Source organism: Chionomys nivalis, chromosome 11, assembly GCF_950005125.1.
Source record: "Chionomys nivalis chromosome 11, mChiNiv1.1, whole genome shotgun sequence".
Taxonomy (NCBI): Eukaryota; Metazoa; Chordata; class Mammalia; order Rodentia; family Cricetidae; genus Chionomys; species Chionomys nivalis.
In genome coordinates, this window is record NC_080096.1 from 46,272,834 (window position 1) to 46,296,986 (window position 24,153).

The window sequence follows — 24,153 nt, forward strand, 5'->3', positions numbered from 1 at the left end:
TTAAAAAGCAAGACATAGATGGTCCCTAATTTGTGATGATTGGAATCATCTGTCAACTCTGTGACACTATAAAAGTAATAAAGAAATCAGTAGAAGATACACAGACTTTGGAATCTTGATCTTTCCTTGGGCTTGTGAAATGAAGGATACTCTCTTGATACAGGTGTGGCAGTTCCCGGCCAGCCATGGACTCCCAAAGGTTAAATAACCAGCATTGTGTTATTGAACTGTGCTGTTAAGTTATATAACATTCAGCGGACTGAGGCAATAAACACAATTTGACTTTTTTTTTTCCCCAACCCATGATAGGTTTATGGGGCCATAACTGTATCCTAGGTTGAGAAACATCTACATTAACTAGTGGCTTGAATATGGTGACTCAGTTTGCCAGCTAAGAGTGAGTGAAGACGTGGTACCGATCCTGGGAAGAGACGGAAAAGAAGAGTCTTAATGAGAAATACAGACTCTTTGGGAATAGTATTGTCAAGGACCTGTGTCCTGATCCTAGGGTCTCTTCTCTTTGGGGTATCTCTGCCCCTCCCTAAGCTGCTATCACAGCCCTGAGTAGCTCTGGTGTCTGCAGAGCCTGCTGTCCTCAACAGTGATGCGTGGCAGAAGACACCTATCTTGTATAGGTGGTAAGGAAAGGGGAAAGGGACTGCTGTGGAAGGGAACAGCCCGCTGCAGGCCCCACGCTTCTGACAGCTGGGATGCACATTCAAGCGGACTCCGGAGTTCAGTCATGTGGAAATCAGGCCGGAGTTTCTCAGAACAACTTTATGGGAATGCATTCCAGGCTTGCAAAATTTGGCAGCGTGGTTGGCTGCTCCCTGCACAGTGCGTGTAGCCAGCTCTGAAGGTGATTATCTGCCCTGGTTTTGTAGCTAAGGATGACTGGCCAACGAAGCAGGGGAGCTGGGCAGAGGATTATTAAGATTTCTGTCCCAGTAGACAGGCAGAAGATGGCATTCACGAGTCAAACCAGCGCGGGCTCCTAATCAACATACCGATGGCTCCCATGTCATCCACGTAGGGACTTTTGGCTCCCACGATCCCCCCGAAGCATTCTTTCTGAGGCGCACAGTAGGATTTGTCCAGGTGAGTCTTCCCATCGCTGTCCACCACACACCACTCACAGTCCAGCACCCCGAAACAGTCCCTGCCGAACGAACGGTGTTTCAGAAAGCGGCGTGGGCAGGAGAGCAGGCCAGCTGGCCTTCAGCTAGACCTCAGGGCTCACCTGCTTACTCCTGCTCTGAGCAGCTGCGTGCCAAGTCCCTTTCCTTGTCAAGTGGGGACAGCGGTCATTTACCTGGGGATGGCTACCTACTGGATGCCTCTTGGCCAGGCCAAGTACTCCCTGAGTGACCTTACAACCTCCACGCATGGCTTCGTGTGGTCTTGTTCAAAATCATCTCAAAGCAAAGGCAGGTAGAGCCTAGGTTTATTTGCTTTTGGTCTAACATGCTCATGTCATTATTATTATTTTTTTTTAAAAAGAAGGAAATAACAGTCAAATACATTTAGGAAACAGCCTGTTTAAAAGAGATTTGCTCACTGCCGGTCTCTTAGGCTGGATGCATGGCGATGCTCTGAGAAAATGACCTGGGTGTCAGTCTGCCTGCACCTGAATGCAGCCTAACAGCCCACGTTAACCAGTTCAAGGGTAGCCCTTTCCTCCACTCAACAACACAAGGCCGACTGTGCCCTCACGTCACCCAATCACATGGCAACCAGCAGCTAGCTTCCCCTTCCCCTATTTGCCATAGCCACAGCTCCATGCTTAGTTCAAACCCTCTAGAGGGAGCAGCCCATAGCAGGGGATACAGGGTGGTTAGTTCTCAAAACTGCCCTGGAGCAGATTTGCTTTCTATGAAAGGAAGTTCTGAAACCTTGTTGGCTGCTGGCTCCAGTTAGGAATCCCAGGAGATCCTACTCCCTTGTAATATCTGCATTTTGCTTATTAAAACAAACAAGCAAAACACTTCCCACCCCACAGCAGAAACCTTAATTTTTTTTTTTTTAAAAGCCTATAGCCCAAATGCCAAATCCCTGTAACCAGTGGGAATGGAACATATAATCCGGGAGACAAAAGGCTTATGGTATACGCCTCACCCTCCTTCTACCAAAGGCATGAAGAACAAGAACCTAATGGCCGGGCAGCAGGAGCTCCGTGGGCCTGGGCACTGCTCTCAGGGAGGTCTCTTACCCACTTTCCAGTCTCTGGTTGCACCTGCTGTTGACGCACTGGTGCAGGGCGTCCTGCAGGCTGGGGTCGATAGCTGTGTACGTCACTGGTTCCTGGTGCACCTCACAGCTTGGGTTTCTATGAAGGAAGCAAGCGTGGAGGTTAGAAGCAATGATATCCATATTCCAAATTCCTAGTCTTAGATGAGGTTAGCAAAATCTGAGGTTTTCTTATTTGTATGGCTGGCTTTGCCACTCAGCGAAATCTTGGGCCAATCCATTTAACTACACAGTTGTTTAATTTGTTTATATTTGTATACGACAGAAATAATATATATGTGCTTCTATGTGCACACCCACACACACTGAAATCATAAACTCTCAACATAACAGGAATGTATAAAGCCGAAATGTGCTCAACCTTCTTCTTCTTTTTTTTTTTTTTTTTTTTTTTTTTGGTTTTTCGAGACAGGGTTTCTCTGTGGCTTTGGAGCCTGTCCTGGAACTAGCTCTTGTAGACCAGGCTGGTCTCGAACTCACAAAGATCCACCTGCCTCTGCCTCCCGAGTGCTGGGATTAAAGGCGTGCGCCACCACCGCCCGGCTGTACTCAACCTTCTGTGTTTACAATCCTCAACCTTACTTTCCTGGGGTAACATTGTGAATAGGATTTAATGAGGACCCCTTTCAGACACCCTTTTTCATGTTTAACAAATGTGTATTATATTAATAGACATACACACACAATACCGTGTGTTTCCTTTCAGTTCTAGAAAAGGAATCTAGTACAGTCATTAAGAGCTTATCAATAATATAAATAACACCGTTTCATGCATCAGCATATGTATGTGCACATATGAAAAGCATCTGTATTCTTACACAGCTAATTAAAAAAAACTGACTCAAGCCAGGCGGTGGTGGCGCATGCCTTTAAGCCCAGCACTTGGGAGGCAGAGGTAGGTGGATCTCTGTGAGTTCGAGGCCAGCCTGGTCTACAAGAGCTAGTTCCAGGGAAGGATCCAAAAGTTACAGAAAAACCCTGTCTCGGAAAAACAACAACAACACAAAACAAAACAAAAAAACGCAAAAAACAAAAAAAACCTAACTAAACATGCATAACGTACTTACATGTGGCAGACGTGCAGAAAATACCTGCATGAATCTCCTGTAACTTATTTACTTTTACTCTGTTGGGAGTCTTTCTCTATTACCCTCTTATTTTTTGAGGCAGGGTCTCTCACCGAATCTAGAGCTCAATGATTTGGCCAGATTGCTCAGCTAGTAAGCCCTTAGGATCTGCCTGTCTGTTCCCTGGATTGCTGGGGCTCTAGGCACATGCTACAAGACCTCATGTTTGTGTGAACTTTACCCACCGACCCATCTCAGCGGTCCTCATACGGCTTTAATACAGCATATACACTTCTGGTATTTCACAACATGTATATTTAAACAGCAAATCAGGCATTATTTAAAATTTGGCTTACTGATTATGATCCTTTAGAACAAAGCACTCTTGTACACTCTTAACCCACAACAAACTTATAGAAAACACCACAGTATAGAGACTATACATATGTATACATATGTATACACGAACACACGAACATATATAAATAACACACACACACACACACATAAAAGCATATATATTTTTTACCTGTTCTCGGCATTTGTGAGGTTGCCAGTGCACTCATTGACCTCCAGGGGGCACTCACAAGGGCATTCACATTCATTTTGTTCCATTCTGAATGGCAAACAGAAAAGAGGTAGGTGTCAGCAGGATATCATACACACACCAGGGAATTGAGATTTAAACAAGAAAAAAATCCTTTGCCAGTTACACTTGACAGTGAAAATGAAGTGGTGGCCAAAAATTTAAATTGCATTTGGCCTGAATCCTCAGCCATGGGATGGTGTCGTGGGAACAGATACTAAAGGCTTCTGTAAACCCGGACTTCCCTCCTCCCCACCTTTTTTGCCAGTGCCTGGCATCGTTTAAAATGTTAGAGTCCATGAACGGAACCCAGCCCACCGGTGGCAGTTGAGACACAGACGGTCCACCATGCTGCAAGCGCAGAAGGCAAGGGAGTCGCAGGTCTCATTGACGATGCCCACAAACGCATTGGTGCCTGGGATCCTCGCCAAGCGGTACTTAGAACAGTGGCTGCCATGCACAAGGTTTGTCAAGTCCCCCTGCAGGAGAGAGGAGGAGGGTCAGGACCCACAGACAGCAGTGTGAAGACTCAGCCCTCTCAGGCAGAAAAGACAGGATAGCTTGGATTGTGATTACAAAAGGCAGCACACAGCCACTATTCAAGACTTTTAGTATTTTCTTTTTCTTTTTGACTTTTAGTATTTTCTAAAGATTCATTTTTATATATGTGTATGTGTGCATGTCTGTGTGCATTGCAAGTATTTGTGGAAGATGGAACAGGGTGTTGGAGGCCCTGGTGCTGGAGTTACAGGTGGTTGTGAGCTACTTGACATGGCTGCTGAGAACTTGGGACTTCTGGAAGAGCATCATGAGCTCATGATACTGAGACATCTTTCCAGCCCCTACAGACACTGTTTAAAATGTGGCCCAGATAACACTGCTTGTTAAAAAATTTGCTTTTCTCGCTTTGGTGAGAAGAAAAACTTACAGATAAGTCTATCAGTCAAATACGATTTCCATTTAGTAGCTGGTATATGTTATGGAAGTCAGCTTCCAAGAAAATTTCTTTCAAAGCAAACATAATTAGCTACAAACCACATGCTTCTTTCCTTTTAACACACCTTCTTGCTTCCTAGAATAATATACATAAAAACCAAAGGTTCTTTAGAGACCAGTTGATTTCCTGTTTCTGCAACATTGAAACTGAACTAAGTATTCTCTCTCTTCATTCCGTAACTGGCAGATGTGATGAGTAGCTTCTAGAAGTGCCACGAAAAACTCAAAGGCTGTACCATGAGGTCGTGCAATAACTGTCTTTCTGCATTTCTATCAAATTCCCCAGGCAAATTATTCCAAGTCACACTGATGTCACTCATCTCTTAATATGTCAACTAAAAATGACCAGGGTTGTGGCAGAGTAGGTTCTTAGATTCTGGACAAGTTTTGTCTTGTGTGAAAGACACGCACAGCTTGGACATGCAATGACATGGCTTATTATGCAAAGGGCTCCATTATCAGAATGCTCCAATTTCATTTAGGGTGAAAATTTCAGCTGTTAAGAAATTCTCTATCCCTGACCTGGTGAGACAGTTCAGTGGAAGATACCTGCCACCAAGACTCACAGCCTGAGCTCCATCTGGGGGACCAAGATGGTGGAAGGGAGGACCTGACTGACACCTGCAAGTTGTCTGTTATTTGTTTAACTATGCAAAGGCGTGCTGCATTTGTTTAATTATGCAAAGAAGTGTTGCTGTTTTTGCCTTGCCTGCCTAAGGCACCAGATTGGTCTAATAAAAAACGGAACTGCCAATAGTGAGGGGAGGAGGTATAGGTATAGGCAAAGAGAGTAAGTAGGAGGAGGAATTTAGGATCAAGGAAGAAGAAAGAAGAGGAGATGGCAGGGAGACACCAGGGGGGAGTCAGCTAGACAGAGGACACAGGAAAGTAGGACATATAGTAAAAAAGGTAGAATGCCCCAAGGCAAAATGTTGATGAGGAGAAATAGGTTAAAAGAGCTAGAGGGACAAGCCTAAGCTAAACATTCATAATTAATAATGTCTTCGTGTCTTTATTTGGGAGCTGGTTGGTGGCCCAAAGAAAAGGCCAACTAGAGTTATCCTCTAACTTCCACACATGTGCTATATGTACATCTGTGTATCCATACAAATGCAAGATGCAATTTTAAATTAAAATTTAAATCAATTAAATTATTCTAATTCCCATTTAACTAGAATGTGCTTTTCAGAAATGATTCTACTCCAGCCTTGTGGTTTTGCCTGCAGAGGACTCTGGAAACCACTGAAGAAATGAACCAGATGCATAGAAAGAGGCATACAATAACTATTCCAGTTCTCCTGCAACCGTGCTGCTCGCAATGGAGCAGGGTGGAGCAGGGCGCAAGATGATGTTGTGGACACCATAAAGATTTTCGATTTAATCCAGCACATTAAAATAATTAATTTATTTGTTAAATATTTACTTATTGATAGAGTATGTTCATCCGTGTCCTGCCTGCATGTATGTCTGTGTGAGGGGGCTAGATCTCCTGAGACAGACAGTCATAGGTAGTTGTGAGCTGCCATGTAGATGCCGGGTATTGAACCCATCTGGAAGAGCAGACAGTGCTCTTAATTGCTGAACCATCTCTCTCCAGCCCTCAAATTAGTTTTCAATGTCACATTTAATGACTACCATGCATCAATGCCTAGGTAAATTAAAAATTTGCTTCTTCTAAGTTTTCAAATGTTAGCTTCGTTGCCATGCCCCCATTTTGTTCCTTCCTAGAATCATTCCAAAATGGGTAAGAACAGAGTTAGATATTTAGTCATGTAAATTTTGCAGCAATTCAAATTACGTAGAATGCTCTCAGCTACAAAAACAAATAAATGCTTTCAGGATGACATCCACAAAACTCCTCACCTGTTGCGGTGGGTGACCAAGGACTGACTGAGGCTGGCAGCTAAGCCATCGCTAGGAGATAGGAGCACACAGAACCATACAACATTTGTACAGAGTATGGGAACAGCCCTAAGCAGAAACTTCAAAGGGATAAGGGATGGCTATTCTCAGCCGTCAACTTGACTACATCTGGAATTAACAAATGAGCTAGAACCCAAATGACTGGGCACACCTGTGAGGGATTTTTTTTTTCCTTAATTAAATCATTTGAAGTGGGAAGACCCACTTCTAAGCTGAATTTATGAGGTGGGAAGATACACATTCAATTCAGGTCTTTTGAGGTGAGCAATTCATGTTGAATCTGGGCCACACCTTGATAAAGGACATGGAAGAAGAAAGCTGGCTCGCTCTGCTTGTTCTCCCTAGCAAGTCTATGGCATTGGTGGTATTAGAGCCTACTTTGGATTCCAGCATATACTGAAGACCAGCCGAGACATCCAGCTTTGTGAATTGAAGAACCACTGGATTCTTGGACCTTCTATTGGTAGATAGTCATTGTTGGTCTAGCTGGACCAAGCCTGTAAGCCATTCTAATAAACTAATAAATCCCTTTTCTCTCTCTCTCTCTCTCTCTCTCTCTCTCTCTCTCTCTATATATATATATATATATATATATATATATATATATATATATATATATATATTCATTCTATAAGTTCTGTTCCTCTACGGTAGTGGTCTTCAACCTTCCTAAAACTGTGACCCTTTAACAGTTCCTCATGTTGTGGTGACCCCCAACCATAAAATTATTTTCGTTACTACTTCATAAGTGTAATTTTGCTACTGTTATAAATTATAAGGTACATATCTGATAGGTGACTCCTGTGATAGGGTCATTTGGCTCCCAAAGGGGTCACGACCCACAGGTTGAGAACCACTGCTCTGGGGAACCATAACTAATACAGTTGGCATATTCATCAAAGCAGAGTACCAACCCTGTGACCTTCAGGCAGTCCCTGTCCCATCCTGGCTTTCTGTCCTCCAGTTATCACGGTGGGAGCTGTGCTAAGGTCTTTCCCCACTCCTGGGATCCTGTGACTCCAGGGCCATGAAGCAAGCACGGGCATTTCCATTCATTTGTTCATGAAGACGTGGGAACATGGGCTTACCACCAGGCTGGTATTGAATTTATAAGATCTCTGCACTGTCCGGTCGCTGAAGCTGTTGCACAGGTTCTTCTTCACAAAGTTTGGGTGGTTCAGGATGTCGTTTGCCACCAGGGGCTCCTGTCAAGGCCACAAGACAGAAGACAAGTGTCATTGAACACGCTTCAGGCTTCCCGCAGAGTGGAGCCGACCAGCTTTGGCCAAAGAATACCTTGTGGGTGATGTGTTGCTGCTCCAGAGGTGCATGGCCTTTGGGGTCAACGAGCGTTGGATGAGCCACCAGATAACCCCTGTCCTCCATGATGAAGCACCTGTACCAAAACAAGTGATGCCCTTCATTCGTGAGTGGTTGCCATGCTTTCAAAGAACTCTTGACCGCACTAGCCTTAAAACAAACTTATCTAGACGTTTGGGGGACAAAAAAGGAAGGAATCTTGCTAGCCAAGTAGATACCTTTTTCTTGAGGTGATGGACTACCTGGCCTCCAGGTTATGGTCAGAGCCACACATTGCTCTGTGGTCATCTGTACAGTTCATAGAGGATGTGCCCACTCAATCCAAGTTTGAGGGATGTGAAATTCATTGGAAGGATAGTAGAAGGAGGTGGTTTGCTCTTTTGCTTTATTTTTTTTTTAATTTTAAGAGGAAGGAAGCAGAGGAGCATACACAGATACAAACATAAACAAAAACAACACTTGGTGCATATACAAAGATACTTGCAGGAACACTAAAAATGGCTAGAGCTTCTTTAATCAAGACTATGTTCTTCCCCTAAGCATTGGTCATAGCAGTAGCCAGGGGCCTGGCACGTGCCCATTAAATGCCATTGTGAAATTCAACGGTGACACGAAGCGTGGAGCATAAGACTGAACTGAGAAGCTATTTTTAAAAGCAGTCTGCGCTGAATCAAGGGACTGCCCTTGCTTTGATCAGACATTTTCTTTTGAAATTCGGGAGGCAAAGTCTCGTGGTTCTGTGAGCCTCTTTCTGGGAAAAATGTAAGAGTGGCAGCCTAAGCAGCTGAAATTTCACAGAGATTGACTTAATGACTAAGTTAACATCAAAAGTGCCGCCCAAGAGAAAAGTGCCCCCTGGTCTTCCCAATACCAAAGTTGAGGGATGCTTCTAATCACTGGCTTCTAGAGAAACAAGACTTTGGGGCACGATGCTATTCCTCTTGCTAGGCACTGTGTCTGTTTGTCTAAATAATAAACAGCTTGCGCCTTTGAAAAAGGAAAGAAGGGCTGGGCTGGGGAGAAGCCTCGGTGGGAAAAACGTTCACCTTGCTATCACCCACACCCATGCAAAGCTTAATGCAGTAACACACATCCTCAAAGGCTCATTGGTCAGGGAGCCTGGTGTTTACGGTCACGAATGAGGGACCTTGTCTCAAAGAAGGTAGAAGGTGATGGCACCCAAAGTTGTCCTCTGATCTCTGCATACACATACGTGACCCCCCCGCCCCCAATTTGGAAACAAAAGGGAGAAGACAACAATAAAAACCTGTCTTAATAGGACACCCAGGCCATGAACTCAATATTTGGTACTGACTATAAGTGTGTGGTCAACATCTGGTGTAGGCAGGAAATGGTGTCCCTATAGGGCTTACCTTATTTTGTTGCCACCGTCCTGGTTACAAACTGGTAAGAGGTCCAGCAGAACTTTGTAGAAGTACCTCAAGGTGAAGTCAATGCCCATCACGGCCACAGTGTGCCCAGAAGACAGCTGTGTACTTCATGGGAAAGAGACCGAAGAGTAAGAGGCCGATCATACATGGTCTAGGGTCAGAAAGGCAAGCCCTCCCTATTTCCTGTGCCTATATCTGCTGAATGACTGACTGTAACATGAAGATGACTGGAGAGAAAACATTAACCCTTTGGTTATGGCTTTCTGAATAAGACTGGCACCAAACACGAATGGCTGTGGAATATGTCCAGCCCTCCCAACACCCACACATGCTCAGAGCGGCTACGCTTCTTAGCAAACATATCAGTCAGAGGCCTAAGAGTGAGAGGTTGCAGGTCTGGCTCCCTAACACAAAATTTAAAAATATTATGTATGTTTGTATATACATGGGTATGCACGTAGGTGTTTGTGTGTTTGTAGATGTATGCAGGGGCATGCTTGCCACAGCATGTGTGCAGAAGAGGACAATTTGTAGAAGTCAGTTCTCTCTTTCCACCATGCAGTCCCGGCGATCAAAGCCTGTCAGTCAGGCTTGGCAGCAGGTGCCTTTTACCCACTGGGCCATCTCACAGGCCCTACAGTTTCTTTCAGCAAACTTCTGGAAAAGGAACCTGAATGACTTCCTTTATTTTGTAACAGGTCTCACAGAGACTGAACAATCACAGTAAGGCCACATAAAACTTACCAGGAGCCCTGAACAGCTTTCTTTCCACAACGCCATGGTGGACTCGCTCAAAGCACACTTTCTATTTAAGAATGAGTCCTCCGTGCTGCAGGCCGGTACACCCTCTATCCCATAACACCACTACTCTCAACAGAGGACGTACTGTTGGTACAGCTAGGTGGTAAAGTCTGGCGATACTGGCTCACTCTCTGGTAGTTATGGGGTCAAGTCCTGGCATAGCTGACTTTATTTATGTTGTTCTTGGATGCTATTTGGCTTTTTTAAAGCTTTGGTTTTTCGTGAAAATGGAGATGATAGTAATACCTTAAAAAAAAGTAAGCTCCCTATTGTAATTAAATGTGATAATGTTGATAATGTTTGGTAAACTGCCTCACCAACAGATGGTAAACACCCAAAAAGCAGAAGTGACTCAGTGAAATACAGCAGGACTTGCCCAGAATGGACTGTTATCATATACCTGCCTGACTACCAAAAAAAAATACCAGAAGAAAAAAAGTGACATCATTCTTAATTATGTCAAGACGGTCCCGTCCATCCCTCTCCATAGCACTGGGCTTTAAATCTCGGGGCCAACTGCATGCTAGGCAGGTTCTCTATGAACTGAAGGACTGTCTCAGCCCTTTCTCATGGTAATCTTTATCTTCATGTGTATGTGTGTCTACATGTGGTATATATGTGCATCGTATGTGTGGCTGGTGTCCTTGAGGTCAGAAAAGGACATTGCACCCCCTGGAGCTGGTGCTAGCAACCAAATTGGGTCTTCTGCAAGACCAGCCAGTGCTCTTAACTGCCGAGCCATCTCTCTAGCCCCTTTGGAGGGATTCTTTGGAGGCTTTATTAGTTTAGGAATACCAAAGCTTGCAAGAGTGGGGCATTTTGGCCAGCATCAGGGAGTCATTAGTGTATATGGACAGAAACTCACTGCCTGATTCTAAAAGCATATTGTCTTAGTCATAAGTCAGACCTGTAGGACTAGAAACAATTTTAAATTATTTAATTTCTGTGGAAGAAGCTAAGAAAGACTTGTAGATTGTATTTTATGAATGAAAAAAGTTAGCCTGGGTATAGTTAAAAGACCTAACTGTGACCTTTTCCTGATATCTGGAGCAGCACCGAATTGGCTCTTCTCTACAGTACTGTGTGTCTGCTAACGTGGCAAGTACTGTTCAGGTGTCCTGGGATACGCTCATTTTACTTCTAAACCTCCTCTGGGTAGCAGTTATCTGCTCAGTATGACTCACGCCGAAGCAATAGTGTGCATCTTGCCCATGGAAGCCTAGCTTTGTATTTTATCTGAATTGCAACTAGGCACACTGTCACCATAGCAACTCACAGACTTTTACAGAACTATCCAGCCAAATCTGCATTTCTAAACATAATGGACCAGGTTGATGGTAATACACGTATGTGATTGTCATTGTTGAGTCATGTGACTAGGTCCTTTCTCTCCAGCAGTGTTATCCTATGGGATGGAAGTCCAGCTAGATTGGCAGGCCACTGGAAATGCTCATGGAAGAAGCAGACAGAGAGCTCCCATGAGCGACCAACGAGCACTGAGTTAGAAAGCCCTTCCCAGGTCTCCACCAAAGCATGTCTGAAACCAGGGCTAAGTGATTGTGCTTTACACAAGCAGAATATCCACATCGACTCTTTCTTCTGACGAGTTTGAATGCCACACATTCAAAGCCTAAAGAGCATGACAATAAAATAACTGCTATTTTCTGAATCACTTTACCCTGTCAAGTTCAGTGCTAAGCATTTTCTGAGGTGTCACCTTGAATACCTTGCCCCTTTCCCTTGTTCCGGGCACTATTCTATGAGCCTTATGTATTATTTAACGTAATCATTAAAATAATTATTTGAGATAGGCTCTAATGAGGAAACAAAAGCAAAAAAGGATTTGTTTACCGTCACATAACTCATAAACGGCAAATTTACTTTTACATATATGGGGGGGGGGAGTAGGTTCCAAAGCTGGCACCTTCGCCAAGCCTGTCTAGCAGTGCGAGTCGCTCGCGTGCATGCGTATGCGTGTGTGCGTGTGTGTGTGTGTGTGTGTGTTGGTCTGCTGAGCAACAGGAGAGGCTGTTGGCGTGGATCTCAGCTGTGATGAAGGAAACAGTCACGGTTCTAAATAGTTAAACTGCACTCAGCTAAGCAAAACAGTCACACAATGGGGTCCGTGAGCTAACAATGAGCAGGGCCAACGCATATACTTCCTCTGGCAGATCTGTATTCACAGTGACTTTCACTCTATGACGGAAGTTGTGGATTTCTGTGGCAGTTAAGTAGGAAGGTAACCAAAGTTGTCTTCATTGGAGAAGTCACGTGCTCCCAGAATTCTTCATTTGAACAGGCCTCATAAGGGTTGGCAAACAAGTCAGATCAAAATTCTTGGACGTATCTAATCCTCAACAGAAATGCTTACATGCGCACGCATAATAAACTCACACACCGGCCTCGACCCACGCACCAGAAGCACACAACGGAAGGCAAGGCTGAGGGCCCCTGACACGAGCTGACAGTGATGGCACCCCTCACTGCTAGCTTAGAAAGGCCAACCCAGGCCCCTTTTACTGTTGTCAAAGATGAGGTGGACTCTGTCCCTGGAAGAAACAGTCTGTGTTCTTTTCCTTCCCTAGACTGTATGTAGGGAACGTTGAGTGCAGGTGTGCTCACACCAGATGGCATGTCAGCAGAAACCCTGAAGATGTACTCTGTGTGAGGGTTACTTGCTTATGTATGCAATCTGTGTTAGGGGAGAGGCCGACAATCAAACAGATACCATTGCGCACGAATCAGCATTTGATTGGCAGCAGGTATAGCTTTCCATAGAGACGTGGGCCCGGTGCTGGAATTCCACCCGGCTCTGCTTCCCAATTATTATCTCAGTGAACTTGTGGCAGGGGAATTCTAACTAGTACCAGTCATTTGATGAGTAATGAGCACCACTGAAAAGCAAAGAAAGCTGCTCTCCTCTAAATTCTAAGGCATCCTGCCAGGTATCAGTCAAAACTACGGTCTTTCTTGGTTGCTTTGAGAAAATAGCTGTTTGTATAACGAAGGGATTAAAGCAGAGCGCCTTCCCATCCAAACTTTCGCGAATGTTTGGAGAGTTGGAGCTGAGGCTTTACGTCCTAGGAAACAACACATCCTAATATATGTCCCGTGGTACTGACATTAATCAGCTCTCCGGCAACATCGGTTTTCAAAACTACCAAACAGAAAACCAAAGCAAACAACTCATGTCATTCTAAAGAGTCAGACACAAAGAGAACTCCAGATGCCCTGGTACATCTTTCCTCATTAAAAAAAAATGCTCCTTTGCTTGCAAATGAAGCAATTCTAGCGATGAGAGCTGTCATGTTCCAGCTGGTACTTCTCCTTTTTACATGTGTATAGTATGTGACCACAAAGGTTGGTGGGCTGGCTCGGTGGGCAAAAGCGATTGCCACCAAACCTGATGACCTCGTCCCCAGGACCTGCATGGTTAGAGAATCAGTCCTCTGTTACAAGTTGTCCTCTGGCCTCCACATGTGTCCTGTGCACGCATGCGTGCCCATAAACACACGTTAGCTAGGTTAGTAAATGTAAGCTAAAAGATTTTACACGACTAAAAATGAATTAAAAAGTTACCTGGATGAGTGAATTGTGTGACTGATTGTCACAACATAGCCAGCTCCGCCAACATCTAGGTAAGGACCAGTCAAAGAAATCAGCCCCGGATTAGCTACCGCGTGAAGATACCTAACAGAGACCCAAGAGAAACCATGTGACTTTATGCATAAATCCACTGTAAGTTTTAAGGAGCAGTGAGTTTGTAGCTCTAAAATACTTTTTATAAACTGTGCTGGTATTACGTTAAAACCCAAAGTGAATCTTGCTTAAATTTTTAAAAAAGATTTTACGTGTGTTTTTTCCTGCTTATTATGTATATGCACCATGTACATGCTTGGTGCCTGCAGAGGCCAGAAGAAGGTGCTGAATCCCCTGGAACTGGAGTTATAGATGTTTGTGAGCCATCAGATGGGACTGGGAATTGAACCTAGGTCTTTTGCAAGAACAACAGTGCTCTTAACCACTGAGCAATCTCCCCACATCTTACTTCGTTTTGCAGAGCTGGGATTTTGAACTCATGGCTAACCCATGCTAGGTAAGCGCTCTGCTACTGAGCTGCAAACCCAGCCTAGAGTCTCACCTTTCTGTCTGATTGTAGTACCAACACCAAAAGTTGTAGTACCAAACTGAGATTCCCTGGTCTAATGTGTGCTCGACTCTGAGCTTTTACTAAGACCTGTAGTGCAGACAGTTCAGAGGGAATATAGAAAAGAGCCAATGAAGGAAGAGAAATAACCAAACATAAAGAAACCATCCAGGATTATTATGGGTAGGGAGAGATCTCAAAGAGCTGACTCCTGAGTGAGTTGGTTGCTACCCAACACAGGATAAGAGATTCTGCTCTTGGCTTGTGCTGTCTCCCCCTATAGGGCCTGGCTAGCACTGGTGTAAAAATAACGCTTAGAAGTAAAAGAATATTCCTGAATTTACATGTGTTCATTCTCCATAGGTCATACATGATGCCATAATTACATGGAGTGAAAAAGCATTTCATTCAAGGTGATCCTCCAGTTATGAGATAGAATCAAGCAAGACCTTAGGAGCCAAAATGGATAAATGCACATTATTTTACTCTCAAAAGAGAGAGATAAGGGCACTGCAGTCAAAAAATAATGCACAAACCATTCTTAAGAAAACATAATGATAATTAAAAAAGAATAAAAAAAAAAAGAAATCAAAAAAAAAAAACAAAAAACATAATGAAAATATACCCCCCTGAAAATGTCTTCTCCAGTGATGGCCCCAAAATGGCTGTACTTTTGTCCTTACCATGTCTCCCCAGGCCTAGGAGGAACTGGAACCTGAAGGCCCCCACAGACTCACCACTGTCTCCTAGTGGGATCAAATGCTTTGTCCATGAGGGAGCCAGGATAGATTCTAAGAACGCCATTGGGTGTTGCTATGTAACGGCGGACAATGTATGTGTTCAGGGTGCTCATTTCCATTTGTGTCATCCATTCATCTGTGACGTGGCTGGTCGCCATTACTTCATTCCTGACAGAGAACTGAGAGACAAAGGAAGACATAGCAGGGCCCCCTTAAAGAAAAAACTCCCATGAAAAGAACGTGGGCTGCTGCCAGGGCTCCCTAAGGTTCCCTTGCAGAGAAGCCAAGCCCAGTGAAAACCTTTCCACAGCACATGGGTGCAACCAAACTTGGTGAAAACAAAAGTTCACAGAAAAGAGTGAGGGGAGGTGTGGTGACTCAGTCGTTCACCTAGCTAGCCTGTCTTAGTTTAAGAAAATTCCTATGGTGAAGCATTTGGACACACATGGCCTCTTTGGGGCTTGAATCTCATATTTATCTCGACAGACAGCAGAACACTTCTTTTCCAAGGGAAAAATGGAATGTGAGGTTTTCTCTGGTCTCTTCATCACACCCCCTACTTGGAAACCCCCAAGTTGCCTTTGAGACCTGAAGTAGATTCTTCCCGTGGCTCACTGGGCTCCTGAATCCATCAAAAGGGTCACAGCTGACTAGCCTCCCCTGGGGCACACACTCTGCATTTTTGGCTCCTGGATGCAGAGGCCCAGATGCAAGCAGGGTTTGATACTTCAAAGATTCCTGGCCAGCAACTCCTCCCCTCTCCCCCGGGTCTGTGGAAAGGGGCCCCAGAGATGTGGCCTGTGCCAATACTTACTTTGAGTCCTGGGTTAGCAATGAGGCGAGTGTTGTCACTGAGATAGGCCGTGTAATGCTCCACCATGCGCTTGGTCTCCGGCTGGCTGAGGTGCTCGTAGGGGGAGGAAAAGCTGCCAGCAGACAGCATGACGGTTGGACTTTCTGAAAGAGACCCCAACAAAGCAGGTCTCAGAACACAGAGGCTTCATCTGGGGCCCACACAAAAGCATCACCCAGGCTCTGCCAACATGTCTGCTACGGTGGTTTAATGTCTTCCACAAGGACACAAGGAGTCTAACAATGAGAGCAAAGAAAAAACGGAGGAAAAACAACCCCCACATTCTCTCCCTTCAGGGAGCTTATGGTCCTCTGAGTGGAGCAGGAGGGGGCTGTGCCTGGAGAGGCACAAATGCTGAAGCAGAAATCCGAAGACTCTTAGCTCGGCATGCTGCGGATTTCCTAGGATAGAGAGCAGAGCGCAAACATGGAGCCAGGTTGCACAGACTCTGGGCTCCGCCATTTTCTGGCTGTTTGTTGGGCAAGCATTTGCACGTGGGGAACACTATTATTGACGACAGTATCTCTAGTGTGATCTGAAGGGCGCTCTACGGGCGCGCGCACAACCGCACGTATCAGCGACACCCATTAGCATTCACACCAGTACTGTTCTTCAGGCAGAAGTCAGAGGAAGTGTTGACATCAAGGCAAAAACCAAATTAAAAAATTATTATCACAGGTGTCAGGCGAACGTGCCATGAGCAGAGCTTATAGTTTCTGAAAGACGATTTCTAACATGAAAACCCATTTCCTATTTGAGGCAAAATCCCTGTGGTGTATCACAGCAACAAACAAGATTTTCTATTTAAAATGTCTGTTCTTCAGCCTTACCCCATTTTTATTTTATTTCCTCTGAAATGGGTCTCTCTGTGTAGCCCTGGCTGGCCTGGAACTCTCTTTGTAGACCAGGCTAGCCTCAAAGTCACAGAGCTCACCTGCCTTTGCTTCCAGAGTCCTGAAAAGCATGGACCACTACACCAAGCCTCGCCACAGTTTAAAATGTGTCATAAGATACTATCACGTGACATAAAGCACATGATGATGCTTGATGACATCATCATATCTCATTAAAATCTGTGTGTGTGTAACTTGATAGCCCTCATACATGACGTCTCAGTTTCTTGCAACCTGGTGGGTAGTGGGTAAAACAACACCAAACCAATTTTGAGCTGAGGATATAGAAAGAGTCTTTGCCCTGTATGTGCCAGGTCCTGAGTCAACAGATAGAAAGGGCACATAATACCAAGAAGCAAACTAAACTGTAGGAAGAACTTTCTGCCTAGAGAAAGGGAGTCTCTTCTAGAGAGCACAGACTGCTGCGTGGTTTTGCCATGCAGACCACATGGAGACAGTAGGGAGGCAAAAGCATTCCCAGTAAGGATCCAGGACAGTGTCATCACATGGTGACTTCACTTCCACCTCAAGGATGCAACGGGTTTGCTCTGGGGGATAGTGGAGGTCATTTCATTTATTCGAAACTCCACCCATTGGGGACATTGGATTTCACTTCTCCCCCTTGAGCCCCAGGAAGCTACTTAAAGCAGTTTAAGTGCATAGCCTCAGCCTCCTCTAGTTTGGTAAATACTTGCACCGAATGCAGGATGTCTTCTATGAGTCTTTAATCTTCATCCCTCACCATCGTGTAAGTTTCCAACGTCTCCCCAAAGACATAACTCCAGGATGATGTTTGCATCTAGAACTGTCAGTTAGAAACTGGCAGGAGGCCATTCTCAGAAACTGTTGCTTCCCATGATGTGACTTATTTCTCAGGATATCTTCATAGGATGGCCTGGGAGACTGTGATTGCATTCATCTCAAGTAATCAAGGAGCGAGAGATACAAAGTAGAGACCTGTGAAGGCTGACCCCACAACTCCATTGATGTGTGTTCATAGACACGGCGGTCCATTCCTGAAAGAGTGTGTCTGTGTGTGCACAGGAAAAAGTCGGGTCGTGTGACCTGGGCTTAGAGAGATTTGGATCTAATCAGAGAGAGCAGGCAGAAGGAATCAAGAAGAAAACAATGTAAGACAAATACATTTCAGAGTTGAGAATGTCGCAAGAGGGCCTGGGTAAGACAAGTAGCGATGGTTCCGGGAGTGGGCCTTTTTTACAGAGACAGAGACTGGCTGGCATTTCAGAAAAGGTTGATGCAGTAAGACAGCTTGGGGGTTAAGGAGAGAAACCAGCACCATAGGAGATGTAAACCTTTGCGTCTAGGAGGTAGACGTGCATGCTTATACATTTATACATACACACAAATCTGCCTTAGGAAAAAAATTTTTTTCTTCCTCTTTTTACACACCAAGAGATGGTATCTTTCCATCACACTCCCTCCATGTTCTAGGGATAGAAGCCAGAGCCTCTGGGTGTGAGGCAAGTGTGTAATGCCTACTCCTGAGACCTCCGTGCCTCTTTGGAAGACAGTTGACACATATTTCATGCCTTGCGTCAGAAGCCTCACTGTGAAGTCGGAGAGAAGCCACTTAAAATTCTTGTTTCCCATTCCTTTCTTGGTGCGTTTTTAGGGTCTTGTGTTTCTTTCACTGCAACTGAACAAGACTGTTCCTGCTGAACCTTCCGCATTGCCCCAGGGTCCCACCACCCATGGGAGCAGGGATGGCAAGGTGGAAAGGGCTCCCTGGGAAAATGCGCACGGGCCCAAGGTCTGCCCATGCGACCTGCGATCAGCCACTCAGACTGCATTTGAGTTAGTAAGTGCCACCCTATCTGAGTATGCTCATGAGCGATGCTGTCCAATTGTAATATTAAAACAATGCCATCTGTAAATGTAATTAAATTTTTCCAATAGCCAGAAAAGGAAAATAAATTCTGATAGTACACTTATAGACTATTAAAAATATGACAGTTTCAGGAGCTAGTCAATATATTAAAAAAAAACTAGCATGCATATGACATTTCCCATACATCTTGATGTTGCCCTAACCCCCCCTTTTAAGTGCCCAACAGCCAAGAGTAGCCAGTAGCTAACACTGGACAGTGTGGCTATGAGGAAGTTTGCAAATGAAATTTAATATGTGGGTTGGAGCTTCTTTCTCACCAACTAACTTGACCTCGCACCTCGCCCCCCAGTCTCAGGACAGCGCTTCATTTCTGCCTGCAGTCGTGTGCATCTTGTTGGCCCAGAACTTAGAAGTCTTGCACTTCAGTACAGCATTTCATGAAAATGTCAAGACGTATGCTCTCTTTCATAGAAAACAGAGACTACAAACCCCAAAGCCCAAATCAAAGCAAATAAACAAATGCAAGATGCAGCCTTTTCTGATTAACATCACAGGCTTTCTCTAAATTGTTGACATTTTTGAAATGTGGCACAGAAAAGATCACTTAGCTTCGCCTGGTCTTTTGATCTTAGATCCAGGAAGGACTTTTGAGAAAGGAATGTAAAGAAGGAACTCAATTCCAGTGTTCACATTTGGAACCCAGAGATGGAGACTCTGACTTGATCTCCTTCCAGCCTGTGTCCCTCTGTTCAGTTGCTAACTGCAGTGATCATTCACTTTTTTGAATCCTAAGTGTTTTCAAGAGGGAAAAAGAAGGTAGCTGTTGATCTAAACAGCGCGTATCCTGTCGGGTAGTGACTACATAGGCTATAAAGGGCCTCCTATGTATCTGGCACACATCAGCATGGCCAACCAAGTGGGTATAACTTAAATATCAGCTTGGCCAACAGGTATATATGGACCTAGCTCTAATCATCAGGGAAATGCAGATCAAAACCAAAATGCAGTATCACTTGACCCGCGCCAGAATGACTCTTATCTAAAGATGAAACATTATGCTTTTTGATGAAGGTGTAGAAAAAAAGGGGAAACCTTGTATACCATTGGTGGAAATGTAAGTTAGTATAGTAAGCCAGTGTGGAAAACACTATTGAGGTTCCTTAAGAAAGTAAAACTAGGATTATCATGCTGTTTAGCAATTCCACTCCCATATCCAAAGGAATGATGTCAAGCCATAGAAGAGACATTTGGTACCCCATGCTCAGTGTGGCGTGATTCAAAACAGCCCCAAACATAAACAACCCGTGTCAACTAAGAATTAAGAAAACATGGTACAGAAATATAAGGTAATAGTATGCACCCATAAACTACTGAAGTCTTGTATAGAATTGGAGGTCATTATGTTAAATGAAATAAGCCAGGCAGAGAAGGAAAAATATGACATGATCTCCCTCAGGTGGCATCTGAGAAGCTGAAGCCGAAAGTAGAATGGTAATCATAGCCTCGTGAGTGTGGGGAGGCTGGGAAGCAATGGTTGACAATGTCAGATAGAGCAAGAGGCACTGGTGAGCTACATACATGGTGGAGTGATGCACTGTGCGTTTAAAACAAATGCAAGGAAAGGTTCTGAAAACAATTTCCATGAGTTTTTTATGGGTGGCTGAGGAGACAAGTACGTTTAAGCCGGTTCAGACATTATACGATGTACAGGTACGTATGAAATACTAAATGGCGCTCATTAACACTTAAAATTTTTTAAATGCTTTTATGTGTCAGAAATAAAATCTAGGAACACTATAAAAGCAGAAAATAAAGTAGAAAATAAAGGACACAACGGTAACAAAGAACAAGAAATTAGCAGGAAATAGTAACAAATACAGAAAGCGCTAATCCAACTATAGACACAATCACTTTAAAGATCAATAGTTTATATAAATCCATCAAAAAATACTGACTAAGCATGGTGGCATACACCCATGATTCCAGCACCTGGGAGACTGAGGCCTGAAGAAAGTGACTTTGAGACCACCCTGGAGTATATAGTGTTACTTATGTAAAATAAACCATCAGCATAAAACAACAAAGATTGCCAAAGATGGATACAAAACCTGCACTATAAGTTTGTCATAAGAAACTCGCTTAATCAATAAAGATATATAGAAATTAGAAATAAGTTGGTAGACAGTGGAGTTGCAACATTAATTTCAGAAAAAACTGACTTCAAAGCATCTAAGCGGTGTTACTTTCTTTACCTTAGTCTGAGGGAATTATTTTTCTTTTGGTAAATCAAATGTCTTTCTTTACCACAGACCAACCAAGGCACTGAACACTAAACGCCTGGTTCGTTGCAATGGTAAATCCCACCAGCAGCCTTTGGAGATGCTGCCTATGGCTAAACCCTTGGGAGGCAGGGTCCTGTGGAAGATGTTATCAGTGCCTTCAGCAGATTCCTTTATGTCCCTCTTACTGTTTTCAACACCCTTCACCCCACACCTGCACATCCTCTTATCTGTGGCTGTCCTTTACTGGTAGGATACCTTGCTGTGGCCTCTGGACAACCAAAACATGCCCTACCACTGGCTGCAGGTTGAGAGGGGCTGAGGATGACAAAAACTGAACTCTTCCTTTGTTTGTGGTCCAGGAAGATGTTGGGCCATGGACCATCTGAGCCTGAGACCGCGGAGGGTGGAGCATCATCTGGAGTCAACTTTGTTTTGTCTTTTCTCCCTGTTGACTGTCTTCCCCTCTTCCCTGGTCTCTTATCTATAAATCACCAGCATAGAAATTCTCACCTCAACCTCTTCTAGGCAACTCGACCAAGGCAAGAGAAACAACTGCTTCACAAAGTATATTTTGTTGTTATTATTATTGTTAGTATTATTTTCTTGAGACAGGTTCCCACTCAATAGTCCAGGCTGTCTGGAAACTCACCATGCAGCTCATGCTGGCCTTGAACCCACAGCCTAACGACTACCGGGACTGTGGGTGTGAACGACTGTACCTGGCTGTTTCACATTTTCTAGAATAGCGAATATGAAGTATTTGGGGCTGAACAGAGAGCAGGAATCAGACAGATGTTTCTGAAGAACTCTGATTAAGACCAGGCAGAAAGCCCGTGGGCTTTACCTAGGGTTGCCAGCTGCTTGAAGTGGAGGCAAGCGCTTGGTTGGCCCAGGAGATCTAGTCGGTGATATAGCAGCTTGCTGCTGGGCACGGTGTTAAGGTTTTTCAATTGTTTGACAGGTATTTCCGGTTGTATCACCACAATACACAGAATGAAGGAAGTGTCCTGTACCTGTAAAGGGGACAAAAAAAGAAAAAAGAAAAAAAAAAAAAAAAGAAAAAAGAAAAAAAATCAGCAGGGAATTCCTAACACAGAAAATGAAGGTTCTATTGCATATGTTATTTTCTGATGTCTGGCTTCTCCCTGGGAAGGTGTTAATGCAATGTTGGATGAACTTGCATGAACGATATAAGGGTTTACCAGAGATTTTTCTGTTTTTTTTTTTTCTCGTGGAAAGGAGCTTGTGTGTAACACAGCATCCAACAGCTAATGAGTGACCAAATAAGAGCCCCCTGGGAACTGTGACCCTGGTTTGTCATGTTTAGATAGGCTAATGGACAGGCGCAAGCATGTGTGTCTCTGTGTGTATGTCTGTGTATGTGTACAGTGTTTATTTCTATTCTGGCTTGAAATACATTTAAAATGCACAAGTGGGGCCTGGGGTGTGGCTCACTGACTAGTTTGCCCTAGGTATATCCTCTAGCCTTAGGAGAAAAAAAGGCATTATTGGTTTTTATAGAAGCATTCTGGGAGTTGACTGTTCTAATCAATTGTGAGTCCTCACTAAGAGAAGGGCTCAGGAGCAGTCATTACAAAATACAGTGATTCTTTTTTATGTTTTAATAAATAAAGCTTGCCTGAAGATAAACGGGTAAAACTAAACCACTAGGGGCTAAGCAGTGGTGGTACACACCTTTAATCCCTGGATTTGGGAGACAGAGGCAGGTGGATCTCTTGTGAATTCAAGGCCACCCTAGGCTACACTAAATCAATACAGAAACAGATCCAGGTGGTGGTGGTTCACACCTTTAATCCCAGAACTAGGAAGTCACACACCTTTGATCCCAACACTAAAGGGGAATATAAGACGGGAGGAAACAGAGGCTCAGGGTTCAGTCTACAGTCGCTTTCTCAAGAGGTTGGCTGTTTTGCTTTTCTGATCTTCAGCCTGAACCCCAATATCTCTCTCTGGGCTTTTATTATTCCTGCTACAACAGAATCCAGCATATTTACTTCATCCCCAACAAAAACTGTTTCCCCCGCCCCAAGGTTTGAAATGAGCACCATCACTGTTTAAACTCACAGGAAGCACCAATTCTATGATATATGATACTCTTGCCCAGTCTATCTGGGTCAACGTTTCTGTTCCAGGATAGGCGGGTGCTGTTGTAGTCTACCACAATAAACTCTATGTATTTTCAGAACTGCTTTCTCTTATAAATGGGTGTTTGAACAAAATTTAGTGAGGAAACTGTCTTCCCAAGCATCACAAGCCAGTGACTGACTAACCACCAACAGTGGTGGCCCCATCATACTAGAATGGAGCAATAAAATGCCTGTTATCTCCGGATGCCTCTGTAAGATCACAATGCAACTCATGATTCATGGTACTGCGTGGTGAGGTAACCTAGTAGGCTGTTTGTCAGCCACATAAATGTGCAGCACAGACTATCAGCTGCAACACTGCAAGGAAGAACTGCATTATACTTTATGTCTTCTCTCTACCATAAATTTAACCATTATTTTTTAGGCTATGTATTTCTACCTAAACAAATACTTACTGCAAAACAGTGTGCTGTGTTATTCTGGCACCAGCCACATATAGAAATATGTGTATACCCTGCACTTGGATTGCATCAAGCATCCGGGTACTGTTGACTCACCCATAGCATTGAGGTTTGTGTATGTCAACGACTTTCACACACAATGATGTCGTGATGTTTTTCTTGGGCTGTCATTAAACAGTGCATAAGCGTGTAAGTCTGATATATTGCAAGATGCAAAGAGCCTGTTTATTATTATGAGTGTGCATGTGTGTGTGTACTCACGTGCACGTGCGCGTGGTGTATGCATGCCTTCAAGAGTGTGAGACTGTGCTCGCAGGCATATGTAGAGATCAGAGGTTGCTGACATTGGAATGCTTTCCTTGGTCACTTCTCTAATTCTTGAGACAGGATCTCTCAGTGACCTAGAAGCTTGCTGATTTGCAACTAGCTTGCCTAGAAGCCTCTGGGTATTCTCCTGTCTCCCACAGTGCTGGGGTTAGAGATGCACAT

General features: G+C 44.1%; 1 protein-coding gene across 1 annotated transcript in view; it reads right to left on the bottom strand.

Moving 5' to 3' along the window:
* Cachd1 (cache domain containing 1) overlaps nucleotides 1-24,153 on the bottom strand; it is a 229,875-nt gene that overhangs the window by 11,856 nt on the left and 193,866 nt on the right. Inside the window, exons 13-23 of the mRNA XM_057784644.1 lie at nucleotides 21,940-22,108; nucleotides 16,033-16,175; nucleotides 15,216-15,397; nucleotides 13,911-14,021; nucleotides 9,513-9,635; nucleotides 8,116-8,215; nucleotides 7,908-8,024; nucleotides 4,219-4,379; nucleotides 3,844-3,930; nucleotides 2,210-2,326; nucleotides 1,008-1,159 (exon numbers count right to left, since the gene is read on the bottom strand). Coding sequence (XP_057640627.1) covers nucleotides 1,008-1,159; nucleotides 2,210-2,326; nucleotides 3,844-3,930; nucleotides 4,219-4,379; nucleotides 7,908-8,024; nucleotides 8,116-8,215; nucleotides 9,513-9,635; nucleotides 13,911-14,021; nucleotides 15,216-15,397; nucleotides 16,033-16,175; nucleotides 21,940-22,108 — 1,462 coding nt within the window. The remainder of the gene's footprint in view (nucleotides 1-1,007; nucleotides 1,160-2,209; nucleotides 2,327-3,843; nucleotides 3,931-4,218; nucleotides 4,380-7,907; nucleotides 8,025-8,115; nucleotides 8,216-9,512; nucleotides 9,636-13,910; nucleotides 14,022-15,215; nucleotides 15,398-16,032; nucleotides 16,176-21,939; nucleotides 22,109-24,153) is intronic.